This window comes from Lathamus discolor, chromosome 8 (assembly GCF_037157495.1).
Source record: "Lathamus discolor isolate bLatDis1 chromosome 8, bLatDis1.hap1, whole genome shotgun sequence".
NCBI lineage: Eukaryota > Metazoa > Chordata > Aves > Psittaciformes > Psittacidae > Lathamus > Lathamus discolor.
The window spans coordinates 16,735,616-16,753,153 of record NC_088891.1 but is presented as its reverse complement, the minus strand read 5'-3'; the positions used below and the strand labels follow the sequence as shown (position 1 = coordinate 16,753,153).

The following is a 17,538-nucleotide window of genomic DNA, read 5'->3' as shown; positions in this document are numbered from 1 at the left end:
CAAACCCTACAATTACACCTGAATTTCCTAGTCATAAAAATTGCTTTCACAGCTAAACAAAGGGACAGCTCAAGGCAGGTTAAGGCAAGTTCAAGCAAAGCAATCCTGACAAGCCTCAGCCTTGAGGCCTCACAAAATCAGCATAAAGCCTGCAGCCTGTTACTGCTCTATTCTAGGCTACCTGACTATATTACCCCTACAGGTGTTTTCCTCTCACTAGGGCCACATGCTCTGCTGTGTCACCTGAGCTGAGTATTTTAGCCTAATTGTGGATTTTGATCTCCCATTAGGATCCAGCATCAGACAGAAAGTCAAAACAGATGTAAGGACCTGGCTTATAATGGCCATTTAATGCCCATTTCAGCTGGTGCCAGGGTCCAGGGGGCTTATGTAGTTAAAAACCAGTACACAGCAGGCTGACAAAGTATAAGCCTTGGGAAAAGTGAGACAAGAACTACAGTTTTCCTTAAAACCACAGTCTTATTTTGCTTTTTTCAACTTTTAGCCTTATCTGCAGAAACAAAATGTGATATGGTAAAGTGGTGCTTTATGGTTCATGCCCTGTATCTTTACAATGGATGTAAGGTATGTCTTGACAATAGGCTTCAAATTATTCTTCGCAGTTTTTCAGCCAAAATATTAAGTGCCTGTATCCACTTTCCACTTGGTGTTATTGGAAAAGGAGTTGTCTAATTTCATCTGCCTGCTCTTCTTTTGTCTCTTCAACATTCAAATCCCTGTGAAGCCACAGTGTTTCATCCTGCTTGATTGTAGATGCAAGCATATCCCTTTCCTTGTACTAAGTGGACTGCTGTGCTCAGCAAGCTATTATCTGAGCAGGCCAACGGCCCTCAGAATGGCCATGGGAAAGTATTGGGTTCTGGTTTAGGAGCACTGGTAGTCTAAAAGTCATTGTCACAATACCTATGTAAAATAGCCCAAGCTGAGGTGGAACACTGTACCAATGAATAGCTCCAAATAACTCTAAGGAAGTAATATCTACATATTGATTAACAAAGTACCCTTAGGCAACATCATTAAATTCCCACACAGCGAATATGACCCCCACTCCTTGAAAAGGAGGCTTTTTCTGACATACATCAAAAAACTAAAACCTTTGCATAGCTTTTGTAACTTTTTCATATCTTTGGCCAAGACTATTGAAGTTGCTGTTTTATGTAAATAATCACATTTTAAATATTTCTGCTGTATTTTCATCAAGGACACTCAGGAAAGACATTTTTCTTTCCAACTGCTTAATATATAAAAGGCACAATGTTTCTCTTCAATAAGAGGTAACCTGGCTTCCTCAAAAGTCCCTAGCAGAAGTCCCACATTTCTGAGTGCAGTCTGAGGCAACTTGGGTGCGCAGACTATTGAGTGCACAAGCAGGGAGGTGTCCAGGTAAAGCTAAATGAACTGTAAAGATTTCAGTGAGAAACACAACAGACTTTCATGGGTGAATCCCTGATTTGCAGACTTGCCACATACTTGCTGCGCTCTGGGCACATAGCTGTGAAACCGGACATGAGTAACTTTGTGTCTTGGAGTTCAAACCATTAATTGAACTATTTTTCAGAAAGCTATGAAAACATGTAGTTACCATAGAAACACAGGGCTAGAAGAGATCATCTACACTGAGGCACTTTTAGCTATGTCGATAGCATCGGTGACAGATGGTGGTCTAACCTGTTCTTGAACATGCCTAATGAAAGCTATTCTCTTATTTGCTGAGATCAAAAGGGGTCATTATGAAAATGTGTTCTGATTTAACTCCAGCCCTCATGCATTGCACAAGTCAGAGTCCTTCCCCAGCCACAGAGCTGTCTTCTGAGGTTATACGAGAACTCTTAGTAAGACACCTGATCTGACTGGCAGTCAATATGGCAGGTTATGCACCATAGCTCAGCAGATCATTATCTCCACTGTTACAATCTGCATTGTGTGTAAAAAGAGGCCCCAGCATGTGTGGGGAGGTGACAGCACCAGGAGAGCAGGCCAAGCAGGTTCTGGAGGGCCAGGCAGTGGACAGTGTAAGGATCCTGGTCAGTCTAGCACACGGGAGGTATCACTGAATAACTTGTCAATAACTTGTCAACTAACAAATGTCAAGGCAAGGAAAAAACTGCATTGAATAAAAAGTTATATTTTTAAAATTAATGAGAATCAAAATAGACATCTGTAGTCTTTCCAGTTCAGCTGCCTTTGTTGCACAGCTAGCTTCCCACTGTTCTTTCAAGACTGTTTTCATAGAACAAAGGCATTCTCAGAAACCTCTGCTTTAGCAGAACTGTTTGAAAACAGTGCACAAGTGAGGCAAGCTGGGGTGGCTGGAGACGGACAGGAGGTTGGGAGCATTGCCAAAAAGGAGTCAGTGGATCCAGAGGATTAACCTGCTTATCCTGCCGGCCCTACCACTCCCCACCCCTGGCCTTCTCTCCTGCCTGCCCTCTTCCCTTGTCTGCCCTGCCCTGCCTGCCCGCCCTGCCCCACTTGCCTGCCCTGCTCTGCCTGTCTGTGCTGCTTGCTTGTATCCCACTGCAAGTTGTGACAGAATTCATTTGCTCCTCCAGAATACTTACATCAATTCTGCTTTCTCCTCCCACTGGCATAAAACTCTTCCAGTGGCAACCTATGGCCAGTTCCTTGTGATCTTATATTCAATGAGCGCTTAGTTTTGATAGTGTTCATTCCCTTTCAGAAGAGCACTGCAATTTATATGTCAGTGCAGTCCTTACTGGCAATTTGTGCTATCCTGTGCTCATTCCCTGAAGAGCGAGATTGTATTTGCAGCCTCTCCTCAGAAGGCTCTGTGCTGAGCAGAAATACTCCTGTGTTCTGATCTAGTACAAATAATTGTCAGTTTTAATATCACGGGCAAATCTGTTACATGCAATTTCAAACCTAGCTGATCTGGGCAGCTTCTGCCTTCCTTGCCCCCTCGCTGTCTCTTTCCCCTTCTCTGATTTTAATTTCCTTTCAGCAATGTCCTGAATACGAACAAAAAACTAATGATGAGGGCAAGTCTTGCAGTGTTTCTCACTTCTCAAACATTCACGGGATTTAGCTTGTGAAAGGGCTAAGTCACCAGCAGGAGAGGTGCTGTGGCTTGCTCTCACAGCACTGCTGGGCACTCAGCATTACACCACCTGTAGCTGCTGCAGCACAGTGCGCTCTAAAATGGGCATGTGCTGAGCCTGAGACAATGCCAGGCTGAATAATGCCACTCAGATAATGTTGTCTGCAGCATAAAATAAAACCCTTGTGTGTGGAAATACAGGATAAAGGGACAGGAACTGTCAGTCAACACCAAGTAAGATTGGACCCTTGTGCGAGGAGGTTCACTTGTTTTAAACAGACTACAGCGCGGGATCTGCATCCACCTCCAGCAGATGGTCGTTAGACAGCCGCAAGGGTGGCCACGCACAGCTGTAAGGTGACAGGCCGTATGGAACAGGTGACAGCACAACGCGGCAGCAGAAGCAGGTTCATGCCGGAGCGCCCACGGCAGCCCCGGGTGCAGTGAAGACCTGCCGCTGCGGACCCCGACCGGGCTTTCACAGTCCGCCCGCGGCCCAGGGCTGCAGGCACCCCCCGCGCTGCAGTGCCCGGCCCGGTACCCCCGAGGCCGCCGCTGTCGGGGCCGAGGCTGGGGGCCGGGCCCGGCCCGCCCTGGGGCGATGGGGCCGAGCGAGGTCTGTGGTAGCGCGCCCCGCGGAGGGTCCGCTCGGCCACAGCTGCGCGGGCGGCAGCAGCCCTCAGGAGCGGACAAAGCTCCCCCACGGGGCCGGGGCCGCCCGTGCTGTCCGCGCCGCCGCACGAGGCCGCTCCCCCCTCCAACATGGCCGCCCCGGCAGAACCCGCCTCCCTTCGCGGCCGCCCGCCGCTGCCGTCGCCCGGCCGCCACCGGCGGTAGGGAGGTGCTGGGCCGCGGGGAGGCGGAGGGAGCCGCGGGGGGCCCATGAGGGGCTGCGGCGGCCGCAGGCTGGGCCTGCCCAGGCGGCTGACTCCTCCCTGGGGGCAGGAGGATGCGCTGGGGCCGCCTCCGCCGCCGCCCGCCGGGGCCGCCGCCGTGTGACTGGAAGCGCGCAGCCCCGAGCTGCCGCGGGGCGTCGGCACCCTGCCCCCGCGGGACGGGGCCTGCTGGGCCCGGCCCGGCCTGCCGCTCCCTCCCCGCCCGCCGGGGTCCCCGCCGGCAGCGACGATGTTTTCCCTCAAGCAGCCCAAGCCCACCTTCAAGTCCTACCTTTTGCCGCTGCCTCAGGTAACAGCTTTTTCCTTCCATTGCTCGCTGCTCGGCTTTCCCGCTCCCGGCCCTGGCCTTGACCCTGCGCTCCGTGCCGCCGCTGGCTCTTGCCCTCCAGCGCGGCGGCTGGCCCGGCCCGGCCCGGCCCGGCCCGGAGAGTGCGCCCAGCGCTGGGCCCGGACCTTCTCCGCGCTCGGGTCGGGGTCCCTGGCTGGTGGCGGCTCGGCCGCCCCTGCAGCCCCGGGAGCCCTCCGCCGCTCGGGGAGACAAAAGCCGGGCAGCGGGTGAAGCCGCACACGAACATTGGGTGAGCAAATGCTGGTGACAGGGCCAGGCTTCGCCCGAGGAGCAGAACTAGATCAAAATGAACTCCTGTGCTGGCTGAAACCGGCCAGCGGGAGGTTGTGTCGGAAAGTTACGGATGACGCCTCAGGTGCTCGCGTCCCTCTGGGTGGGACCGGCGTTACCCGCGGTCGCGCTGCGCGGTAGTTTTGGAAGAGAGCAGGAGCGTGCCTGTTGCACAGAGCTGAATTCTGACCATGGCCATGGTGTCACGTTTAAAACACTGCTGATCGCACGAATAAGAATATCAAGTGTCTGTAGCAGAATGCTCTATGTAGTGTGTATCCCATCAAGAGTATCTGGTAGAGCTACCAGGATTTCTTGGTGGTGCCCGAGTGTGCACTTGACAGAACGTGATTTTAACTGATGTATTTGAGACCAGGCAGAGCCTTTTCTAGCAGCGTGTTTGACATGTTGACTCACGTTTACTTTTTCAGTTTCTTGGTAAAAGCGAAATGTTGATGCAACATACTTCTGGATGTTCCTAGTCATGGGAAATAGCAGTATCACTCTCTATGCAGGAACCATAGGCATTAAGGTTATTCACTGCAGATTCCAGTCTTTCTACAGAAGTGTTTTTATTTTTAAGGTTTGATGTTAAATATAAGAAGGCATGTATGTGTTCTAGGCCTTGGGTTTTTGGAGATTTTTCCTGTGCCGGAAAGTCATGCATATGAAAAGTTGAGAGTTTTGTGCAAACTGGAGCATCGGCGTCAGTGTAGATCTTGTTGTAGGACCTGGGTCTCTATGGAATGTTAGTCCAAATTGGTTTTCATTTGACCTGTGTGTGGGGGGGCGGTTTATAGCCTAGGTTACACTGTTAAACATTAGCAGTTACATACATTATTCTTCTGGTGAAAAGCTGAATGTGCACAAAAAAAAAATGTCAATACCTTCACAGAAAAATGTTGCTGTGATTGGATCCTAGGTTTTTTAAGATCAGCTTTCTAAGTTAAAAGAACTTTCTTTGCTGCCCAAGTAGATCAGACTTGTGTCTGGATGTAAAGTTCTGATTTTGGAGTGAATCGTCTTTTTCTTTTCCCTTCAGGCTGAAGACCATATAGCATCAGAACCAAGGATTAAAAAACTGGAACCAGTACTTTTGCCAGGTAGGCATAAATCAGGAATTTGACAGATACCTCAACAAAGGTATATTTAAGCCATTTGTTTATTATAATAGAATTGGTAAAACATAATTAGTTTTTCCTATTTTACTGTGATTATTGACTTTGGTGTATTTTAAACTTAGTGCAATCCTTCAGGGAATATAATGTCCAAGTAGGAAAATCCAATGATATTTGTGTCTGTAGAAGATTGTTTGAACCTGCCTGAAACACTAAATAAATACATCGTCAGTTTTGCAGTGCTTTAGTATGTGCAGGATAATGTCTTGATTTTGTTGTCAGTATTTGCAATGAAGCCACTGTAAGTTTTGTAGCATTTATTGATGTCTTTTGGAAGACTACTAATCAGATAGTTAGACCTTTACCTGTATGCAGAACCCACTGCTGTATGTGGTAATCTTCCTTTATTTTAAAGGCAAATAGTCATAGAATTTCAAGTAGGTAGGTATGATTGACTTGTGTATTGGAAAACTTTTGGTGGCACTGGAAAATGCCACCTTTAGTCACTTACTCTTATTAAAGGTGCATCTGTTAAGTTATTTTGGAATTTTTAGGTGGCTTTAAACCTATGCAGAATAACCTTTTCAGTGTGTGGATGAGAAAAACAATGTTTTTATTATTGATCATAATTACATATTTATTAAAATGTAAGATACTCATGTCTTCCATATTTTAAATAAGAAATAATCTTTGGTAAATGGCACTTTGATCAATGAGAATTTCTAAAAGCCTTTTTCAGATACAACAGGAATAATCTACTGTGCTCAAGATTACTTTTGTGGCAAACTCTGCATCACAGTAATAAATTTGTTTTGACCTTTCTAGGGGTAACTTTGAGTTTTAAACAGTGGTACGCTGCATTTTTTTTTGTCAGCATTAAGATTGTATGTCAACAAAGAAGAATTTACACACGTACTAATGCAGGCATCTATTGCTATCGTGTGGACTAAGTTGATTAAAGCATGTTAACTTTCAAAGTGATCAGCAGAATAAGTTACTCTTAAAAATAATTTCTGTCACTGTTTCACGTGGGGCTTTTGTTAATTAAGCAGTACTAATTGATACATGATATGGTTGAGTGAGGTACCTTAAGCTTAAAGAGGCTGAAATACTGTGGAAGAGGTTCAACAGGAAGAGTAAATAACAACTGACGGACGCTCTGTGTGAGACAAAATAATACAGGTTTTGCTTGAGGCAAAAATACCTTAAAATGCATTGCTGAGATTGCTTGGTATTTGAAACACAGATACATCTTTAAGCTTGCAAAACTTCTGCTTGCCACTTGGCATTTCATTGGTTATGTTGCAGTTGATATTCGTCCAAGGTCTTTGACTCACAAGGAAGTGACTGCATGTTCTTCTCTGAGACATTCCACAGAAAATGCAGGGCAGAACGAGATTGTTTTTCTCGGAGTGTAACACATCTTGCCTTTCCTGTGAGATGTGTGCATGAGCAGTTACAGAAAACAACTTCTGTGCAGTAACTTTTCGCAATGTGATTCATGCTTTATTTGTGCAGCTCCGAAGTACACTTAAAATGGTGCTGACTGTGTCTTTTTTTTCCTCAACTGGCTTGTATTTATCCTGTGTTTGCACCATTTCCCTTTTCTGTGCTATCTTTGAAATTACTATTTGGTTGCTTTTGGGATGTTTGCAGTGAGTTGCCTCAGGTTGCATAGAAACCAGCTGAGAGAGTATGACTCAGCACAGAATTCAAATTTCAACCTCCATATCATTCTAAGGTGTTATGTTGAACTGTTTCATAATAAAACTCACTGCTCTGTACAGCCACAGAGTAGGTCTGACAATCTTTTCATTTTTGTGAGCATCAGTCAGTATGAGCGTGGGGTGGAGTTTAGAAGTGACTTATTTTAAATTACTTAAATGCAGCTCTTCCTGTTTTAAGTTAAGCACTGGTCTAAAAACTTGGGGTTTTTTTCTGCCATCAAATGGTGCAGCAGCAAAGTGTATAAACAAGTACACATTGTACTGTTGGATAGACTGGCTTTGGATTTGTCATAACCCAACTTTCTGGCCAAATTCCAACTCAATTATATTAAGGCTGACTTGTACTCCCTTGCAAGTACAGTGTGACTGTGGTATTTCTAACATTCTGTCCTTAACAGTTGTATAAAATTGCCTTTGCTCTCAGGAACAGAGTTAATCCTGAGTGGCTGAATGTTTGTTGTGCTGGTCTAATTGGTAGAGTTTTTAAGGAGTTCTTTTGGAATTGAATTATGTTAGTAGAAGCAGTTACTGCGCCTTTAGTAACCTTTAAAAACTGCAAATAGCTGTATTAAGCTTTTGATTCCTAAAACATAGTCACTTTGAGGGAGTGACTAATTTTTGACCCTAATACCATCCTACATAACTTGTATTTCTGTGCAGTGCAGGTTAGGAGAGGGAGTTCCAGACCTAGAAATAATTCCAGGTTACAAAATGGTAGGGGTTTATTTTGGGGAGCAATACGCAGGCAGGGGAGCATGGGGGAATTTACATTGGAATTGACTTTTAACTTGTAGAGTTTATTTTTAAAGTTTCCTCTGGTGCCCAGAGGAATGGAGATGCATATCTTCATATTTTGGAACAGAAGCCTGTATTTTCATGGAGCTGTGTGCTCTGAGGACAGTGGTATATTAGGAAAAACAACAAACATCATTTTAAGGAAGTAAAAATCTTGGTTGTAAGTAGCAACACTGATAATGCAGTGGGGAAAACCAAATAATTTTCTAGAACTTGGTTTAATTTCATTCCAAAGCACATGGTATGGTTTCAAGATGGACTTACAAAAATGTTTTCTTTTTCTTTCTGCAGTTCTGTTCTCCTAGAGTAGCTCTTTGATGAAGAGTTTTTGCAGTTAGTTGAAGAGCTGGCCTGAGGAACACTTTCACTTATTTTAGCTTTGTTTCCATGCATAGCTTGTTCTATAAGCTTGTCAAAGAGGAAATATAGCAAAATAGCAGGTAGGCTACCCGTCAGTCTGTTAAAGTGCCTTGCCTGGCTAGTGGTACTTGAGGGAGAATGAAGTTGTTAAACTTGAAGTTGTGCTTTGTTCTGGTAATCAATTGTAGCCTGTGTCCACAACAATGTCTGTGGCATTTCTGAGACCTCAGCTTAAGCATTCGAAAAAAATTGTACAACAGAACTAGGATGTAATGCAGTGTATGCTTACATGATGTGATTGGCAATGCAGTGTGCAGGGAGGTGTAATACATAGATAAGGAGCCAGTGCAGTGCCTGTGCTGTAAGCAGTGCCGTGCCATAGTTTAGGAAGGGTCAGACCAAAAGGTCCTTCCTCCCTGTTGCTCACCAGGATATTCTGCAGGAGATACATAACTAATGGAACATCTGATGAAGTGTGAGAAAACAGTTGTTCCTCCTGGATCATAATACCCACTGGTAATTACTTTGAAGTGTTGCTCAGTGTACTAATTTGCTAGTAGACTGAGTTAGTAGTTGTTACCTGTAAGTCACCACAAACCAGTTATAATTCTAGAAGTATTATTATAAAATTATACAAGTAAACTGAATAAGAATAGCATTTTTTTATCTTTCAGACTGGCTCACATTAAGGCAAGTTAAAAATGTGTGCTGCTGTTGCAAAGCTGTTAGCCATAGCCTTTTGTGTCTGCATCGTGTTACATGGGCAGTTCATAGAAGTCAACTTCAGTGCCACCATTGGTGTGCAGTCACGCCCATGGTGAGTTTATGATGGTCATAAGTATGGTTGGACTGGGTCAGATGTCACCTCTTGCTAGCATGTCGGAAGAGGAAAGAACAGGACAAGGAGTCCTCCCAGCTGCTTGTTCTGGCCCCCTGGCTTCTTCAGCATGTGGTATGGGGACTTCCCTCTGAGAGTACTGTAATGGGGGGAGATCCAGGTGACGAGTTACAGAGCATCATAGAGACAGTGCTGTCATACTTAATTCCTTGCCGTGGTTTAAACCCAACCACAAACCTCGTTCACTCACTCCCCCCCTTCTTGCCCTCCCCCTGCTCCTGGAGGGACGGAGAGGAGAATCGAAAAGAACGCACCTCCCACGGGTTGAGATAAGAACAGTTTAGTAACTAAGGTATAACACAAATCACTACTGCTACCACCAATAATAATAATGCTAAAGGAAATAACAAGGGAAGAGAATACAACACCTCAACACCAGCCGACCAATAACTCGCCCCACTCCCCCCAGCCAGGCACCGACCGATACCTCATCCAACCCTGCAGTCCTCCCAGCCCTTTCGGGTAACTCCCCGTTACATCCTGGGCATGATGTGCTGTGGTATGGAATACCTCTTTGGCTAGTTTGGGTCAGGTGTCCTGTCTCTGCTTCCTCCCAGCTTCCCCTCCTCCCTAGCAGAGCATGAGACTCAGAAAGTCCTTGGCCAGACCAAACATTTGAGCAGCAACTGAAAACATCGGCATTATCACCTCTCTTCCCAGGCCAAAAAATGAAAACAGCACTGCACTAGCTACTAAGAAGGAGAAAAATGACTGCTACTGCTGAACCCAGGACATTATCCACCCCTTATTCGATACCATTCATGTCATGCTCAGATCCCACATTTTCAGTATACCATCACTCTTATCTCAGTACACTCTTAGTGCATGGACCAGTCCCTGTAAAGCTGCTCAGTCCATCTGGTCCATGATGTCAGGCTCCATCTCTTGTAACAGTCTCTCAGAGCAGGAGAGGCTGTGTGTGGTGTTCACACTCATGAATAACTTGGGCAATAGTGTCCATTGCTAAGTCCACCCCTCGATCATGAGTCCATCTCTATGTTGCATCTCTGCCCTGATGGCCTGAAGTGCTGGATTTTTCTTGCATGACTTTGGCTTTCTATAACCATGTAAACTTCAATCACCCGCAGCTTCGTCTAGTCATAAGTTCAGCAATCTAATTGTATGCTGTTACTGACTGCCTTTTTTTTTGTTCTGAACTGCCATCTAGTTTCTGTGGATAAATCCTAGTTCTTGTATGACACAGCAAACGTCACACCATATTTGCCCATTCCATGTGATTTGTGATTTTTCAGACTTGTGTCATATGTCCACTCCGTTTTGCTTCTCTCTAGCTTAGTTGTCTTGGTCCTAAGAGGGAAGCTTTCTATTGCTTTGATCATCCTTTTGATTGCCTCTAGACATTTTCCAGTTGTGCCGTATTCTTGTTGAGGTGGAATATTGTGTTTGAGACTTCTGCCATTGGATATATTGGGGTTTTATCTATTAATAACAGCTTGATTGAATTTACGACCTGCTTTTGGGGGTTGGTTAATTTTTTTTCTTTTGTATATATATGCCCTTAGATAGGCAAATGACTGTAGAAATCGACCTGTGGGAGGTTTTAAGACTGTATGCGGTCTTAGAGCAGTCATTTAAAACTGTCCTATAGCAGTGTCTGATTCTCTCTTGAATTAGCTCCCAGCTCTTTGTCTATATATTTTTTTTCTCCACTTTCTGCAAATCCTTTGTCCATTAAGTCATGTGTTCCAGAGCAGCCGCAACACGTGATAAGGGGAGGAAAGCACACTTTTTGACGAGGCACCCTTTTGTGTTAGTACCTCAGGTGTGTTCACTCCTGCCTGATTTGAACCCCTGTACCTTTTGGTATTTTGGTTTGGTTTGTGGTATCCCAGAGCAGAACAGAGGTCATGGTGCTGTGAGTGCATGATGGCAGCACTGGCACTGGGGTGGGTGTCTCTAAGAAACAGGGACCAAGTCCAGGAGTTAATGTGTAACCCCAGAGGCTTGTCAGGTCTGCCTTTCTTGTGTATTAGGAATCATTTTGGTTTAACACCTCAAAGGCGAAACTGGGATTGTTCCATTGCTTGGTACAAGTAGTAATTAATGCTGTCACTGTCAGTGCCTTTTTCCATCTGTGTTTCAGGGAGGAACTGTTGATACCCAAGTAGGTATTGCTTGATCTGTTAAGAATGCTCATTTGTTGATAGCGAGTAGGGATAGCCTGTCAGTTGTAATAGTAGAGTAGAACTTGGATAGAAGTTGGTTTTGGATTGTTTACAAAGCCTGTTCAATTGCTGGTTCTCATTCCCCATGTTGTTGTGTGCCAGCCAAGGCATTCTTACCAATTGCACAGTGGATTGAGACATCGTGTTGCAGGGTATGGGTTTCTTCCCTGTGTCAAGTTTCTTTCTTGAAATTGAAATGTTACTGTAAAAGTTTGTTTTTAAAGTTAGTTTGTGAGACTAGACAAGTAAGTGAAATAGCTTTGTAATTTCAGCTTTTCAGGAGTCAGTGTCATACAAGAGCATGAAATTATTTTCAGCGTTTTAGAATGGCCAGATTAGTTAATCAGAATGGCCATTGGAAAGCAATACAATCCCATAAAGCTCTCCTAAAGTAAACTCCTTTTTTGTGTCTAAACCAAGATTACTGAAAGCTTTACTTAAATTAATTATCAGAGTTTCGAACTCCAGATCTGAAATCCAAACCAGCAGTTTTCTGCAAACTAATCTTTCATACTGCAAGAACTTTAAAAATGCACCAAGCATTTGACTTACATTTAGAACAAATGAGGCACCACACAAAGTATACAGTAAATGCTTTTGTCTATTATAGCTCCTTTTGTTTGACTCAGTAAATTTTCAGGCCTGCTTTAGGTTCAGTTAGCTGCTTGTTTTGTTGTTTGTTTTGGGGTTTAAGGGTTGGCATGATGTGAGTACTACCAAGGCAGTGTGCATGTAGAATCTGAATTCCAGATACAGTCTTACAGGTGGATTTTGCTGGATGGAGTCAGTTTGTTCTGCTTTGTTTGTTATCAATAGAGAGAGGGCATTTCTTAAAATTTCTGACTAGTAATTATTTTAAGTATTTGTAACTATCTACAGAAGTACTTTTCTTTTTGCAACAGATTAGCTGTAGGGCAACCTGGAAATTTTTCTTTAAAGGTAGAAGTATGAACATGCTTTAAAATTAAGTATTTTGATGCTTCTGCATGTGCCTTCTGCAAAACAGTTCCAACATACTTGGCTTCTGCCCACGCCGTCCCACATACGTTTAATGCTACAAGTCATTAAAGGTCAGAAAGGGGATAAAATGCTGCTGTAGATTCTTGTTTGTCAGCTGAATGAACTACTGAGGGTTTTGTCTCCTGCCAAAGATACTTGCTTTCAATGAAGTAAGTCTTCAGCAAACTAATTTGGAGGGAACACGTTTATGTAGCGATTTATTTATTAAGCCAAACCAGAGTAATTTAAGCAATACCCAGTACTATGTTACAAGGTCAGAACAGCATCTGTAACTGGTATTGGTGACGCAGGTGCAGAATAACAGGATGGAAACCACAGTCCTCTCAAAATGCTACTGATTATATTGTTCAGGCAAAGTCAGGCTTTCTGAGTCTGTAGTTTATGTAGCCAGACTAAAAATATGCAAAACACAAAGCACTCTCCCTCCTTGCCAGCATGTCTATTGTTCATGTTACAGAGCTCTGACCAAATCATTGGTCCCCCTTTTTTTTGGGGGGGGGAGTGTGTTGGTGGTTGATGGGGTTATTTTAATTTGGTCTAAAAATACATACTTATGCCAAGAGGAACAGTTTATTATTCTATTTTTCTCATCACAGGTGAGCATTCCTATTAACTACTTGGTGCTCTTTCGTGCAGCCAAGGAACAAGCCAGATCAGATTGCTAATTCAGATTAAGTCTATGATGATGAAAAAGGAAGAAAAATACGTGGTTAGAATTATTTTCAGCTAGATCAATTCTCTGACGTGACTAACAAAGTCTTACACAAATGGCAGTGCCAGCACAAGGGTTGATGTGGGTATGAATGATGGCTATGGTTTCCATTTTCGGGGGTAATACCAGCTGTTGGATTAAAGCAACTCTGTAAGCATGGTCAGTTTTTTAATCTACTGCAGTACTTTGTTTTGGATGCAGTGGGCAATGAGAGCCTTGCTCATGATGGATGTTCTCTTCTTGCCGCGAGAACTACCAGTTGCTTGTTCCACGCTCTTGAGTCCTTCAACTGTGTTTCTGAGGTGCCAGAGAAGCTTTTGCGGAGCATCCCTTCCTAGTTCAGAAAAGCAGTCATCTTTCCACATCCCTCTTGGGGTCAATTTCTTTTGCAGGGTTCACAATGATTAGCCATTACTGGACAAACACTGATTCTAATCTTGTTATTGTGCATGGGAAAATAATAGTTCTACTGTTGTTTACTTCTTTGCTACTTTTTTTCCTTACTGACTACCTCTAAAATTTAGCCAAGCTCTTGTCATGTTCTTTCTCTTTTTCCGTTTGTTGGCACACTAGAAAACTGTACAGTATTGGTATCTGATATTTTAATGACCATTTTTTCCAATCGGATTGGCAAAGCAAGCTCTTTCGGCACTGTGCATTTTAAACATCCCACTTTCTGAGCGGTGGTTAGAGTTGGGGTTTTTTTGACAGATATGCCAGGTTCTCCTATTAAAAATTAATGCAAATGGAACATACCCAAATTGGTTTTCATTCCCTATTCAATTTCAAGGTATTAAGTTGTCCTTTTGGAACAATATTTTTACTTTGTTTTTAGTTTTGTCCTTTCTGCAGATGTACAGAAGATTAAATGTAGTCCTTCCTTTAACTAATTTTGGAAGTTTTGCAAAATAGTTGAGGGGAAAAACCGATGGGTGCAGCTTTTTTTGTCTTCACATACCTGAATACCTTGTGCGGCACAAGGAGATCAGAAAAGAGATAAGAAAGTTAATTTATGAGCTTACAAATACTTTTAAGTTTGGAAGTGGCTGAGCACACTTCAACAGAAGATTCATTTAGAAGTGGGTTAGAGACATCTACACCTAAATGCTTGGTGCATACTAATAAAGTTATACAATTTTGGTATTCTCTCTCGGAGAGAACAGCTAAGAAAAGGCAGCTAAATGGGTGAGGATGTTCTGGATTTCAGTTACTTATTAACAAAGTTTTGGTTTTTTTTAAATTCTCACTCAGAAATTTACAGAAGTTAATTATTTGCCAGTCATTTTGGAGCAGTTTTAGACTTGGATCTTTCTAAATGCAGGTGAACTCACTAATGTACATTTTTAGATGGTTAAATGGCTACTTGAATTAATTTAGCTTTTCTCTTGTGAACTTTTTAGACTTTCACACAAGCTGTTTTACTGTGGGGTAATCACTATCAGCATTATAAGTGATTACCCAATGTTTTTCATTGGGTAGTAATCCCTATCAGCATTATAAATGAGGAGCAGGGGTTTAGTTTCCTAGAGTGTAGTGCTAGGATTTTATGAATTTGGGTAGCAATTATGTGACTGCATAAAATATTTGATACTCTTTGTTGTCCGTATGTCTGTTAGACCTTCAATAAACACTTGAACATATTCAGATTTTAATTTAGAACTTCAATGCTGATTAAAGAAACTTTATACTAATAAATCTATTCCTTTGCTTTAGTACAGTATTGAAAAAGTTCCCTTAGCAATATGTAGGGTACCCTCAAACTTCTTGAGCCTGTAGGGTTTGCATTATTCATTTATGGAGTCTGATTTCAGTCAAAAAAATTGCCTCTAGCACATATCAGGTTCTTAATGTGCTGTATGTTAGCATTTTAACACACATTTAGTATGTGTGCATGTGTTCTCTCCCAGTATGTACCAATATGCATGTGTATATACCCAGCACAGCATAAATATGTCTCCTTGTAAACTGCCCAGTTACTTTATTGCATTTGTGCAGCATTGTTGTATTCAGTTGGCATTGTTGGAAATGGTTCGGTTCAGGCTGGAAACGGAATCAACCTTCTTCCCTGAAAACTAAGGCTTTAAGATAGACCCTTGTGCTGTCTCCCTCCTGTGCTCATAGGCAGCAAAACTGTGCAAGAAACTCTTCTGGCTGGAAGCGTTTGGCAAATGTGTCAAGGAGCAGCTGAAAACCTGGAAATTACTTGAGTTTTCTGTGGCATGTTTCTTGAAGTTTAAGCAAAGATAATACAGAATCTTAAAATAGCAAACGTGAACTGTCTGTACAGGTGAAAAAAGATTGTTTATGCATCTCCTACTGCTGCAGAGAATCCAGACCCTTGTCTCCAGAGAAAATGCAGAAATTTCCAGTTACAAGTTCTAATGCAGTGCTAATTCTAGCAATTCTTGCTTAGTTTTTCAGATCTGTCAAATGTACTTATTTTCTGATTGCCCTGTTATTATATAATGGACACACAATACACACAAGAGCTAAGAAAACTTTCAAGATATTTTTTGTGATCTGCATGTGTGCAGGTTATCAGATCCAGCATTTGTAACTTACAAATTACTGCCTTCATAAGAGAAACAAATTAAACTTGATCCTGTAGGGCATGGCACCAAAACTTGCAAAAGAATTGTTCAGTAGCAAGCAAAATGGTGCAGAGCATCCTTTATTTTAGGATGTCACTGATTTGGGATTGCCTTTTCAGATTTTGCAGAAATCAATTGCCCTGTTGCCTAGACCAGACTCACTCAGTGTGACTGCATGCCAGGGAGACAAAGCTGGTGCTGTTGCTCAGCAGCTGTGCTCCCTGTTGATCCCTTGCTCTGCCCATCACTGAATTCAGCATTTTCAGCTTTGCCACTGTTGTCTCCAGTTCCCCCATGTGCCTGCTTTGCCTTCTGAACTTCATTTGGATTGTAGCAGGTTATGCTACATATCATGGTGCACTAGATACATGCCATGAATTCTCTTAATGCCCAAAATACAAGACAGTCAAATTGCATGTGTCTGGGGGAAATATAGCAGAATTTTTCTGAGGTTTACCAGTTTCTGAGGCTGTGTGTGAAGTGGAAGGTGTATTAGCTAGATAGATCCTTCAGTCTCTCATGTTATTTTTGTGATTCATGTTTTTTTATGTAGAAATATTTTTATTAAATGTTCAGCTTTGTATTTAAGGGTGGCAACCTTCAATTTTTCTTCTGGTTTCCTGTCGGAGTTTAAACAAGCTGCTGTTGTCTCCTGAGATCATTCTTTGACTGCTCACGTCACATGGAAGTGCTGACTGCTGTTCCATGTCTGGAACAGCTTGTGACTGTTTACTGGAAAAAAGCAGCAGCTACGCTGTAAAAATGTGCAGTGTAATATCTCTGAATAGCTCTGTTGTTGACACTTGTATAGAAAAATCACCTACTCAACTACAAATGCAAGAAGGTTCGTTGTGCAAGACCAACCATACTAGTTAGGTTGTTTATCTACTTTCCTAAATGTGGAAGGTTTGAACCTTTTCATATTACTCATAGACATCCAAATGAGGAATAAAAGCCAGGTCAATAGGAAATTCAAAACCTGCATTAAAAAGAAAAAAAAAGTTCAGTTTATGCAAGCTTTTGAAAACTGCCTCTATTACATTTGCATTGCAAACTTTATCATGCCTCACTGTAAATGTTTGAACCTTGCAGCTGAAATAGGCATGCATGCACCCTGCCTTGACATATTGTAGCACTCAGATTCAAATCTGACGGTTCTGTGTTAGGCCTGTAAACTTGAGTGCAAAGGAGAAGCAAGGCCAAAAAACACAGAATGTATGTGCTGGATGAAATGAGAATACATGAAGCTACACTAAAGTAGGGTTAGTACTGACATGTTGTAGTGCAGCCACACAAGTATGAGGAATGTAGGAGAGAAGTAAAATGACTGCCTTGTTTAAAGACAGTGATGTGGCAGCGTGTCTTAAGCTGTAGTAGGTTCAAACTGAAGAAGTTTGCATGAATCTCTTATTTCTCTATCATTCTGTAATATCGAAGACATGAAATACTGAAATAGTTTGGTGATAGTAGTTCATGCTTATAGCAAGATTGTCTCCAGTGTGTTATTAAAAAATATTACACTTGCTGTCACATCAGA

At 42.8% G+C, this 17,538-nt stretch overlaps 1 protein-coding gene across 1 annotated transcript in view; it reads left to right on the top strand.

Moving 5' to 3' along the window:
* The first annotated feature begins 3,825 nt into the window (after window positions 1-3,825).
* MTMR10 (myotubularin related protein 10) overlaps window positions 3,826-17,538 on the top strand; it is a 39,902-nt gene continuing 26,189 nt past the window's right edge. The window contains exons 1-2 of the mRNA XM_065688897.1: window positions 3,826-4,264; window positions 5,637-5,697. Coding sequence (XP_065544969.1) covers window positions 4,205-4,264; window positions 5,637-5,697 — 121 coding nt within the window. The 5' untranslated portion in view covers window positions 3,826-4,204. The remainder of the gene's footprint in view (window positions 4,265-5,636; window positions 5,698-17,538) is intronic.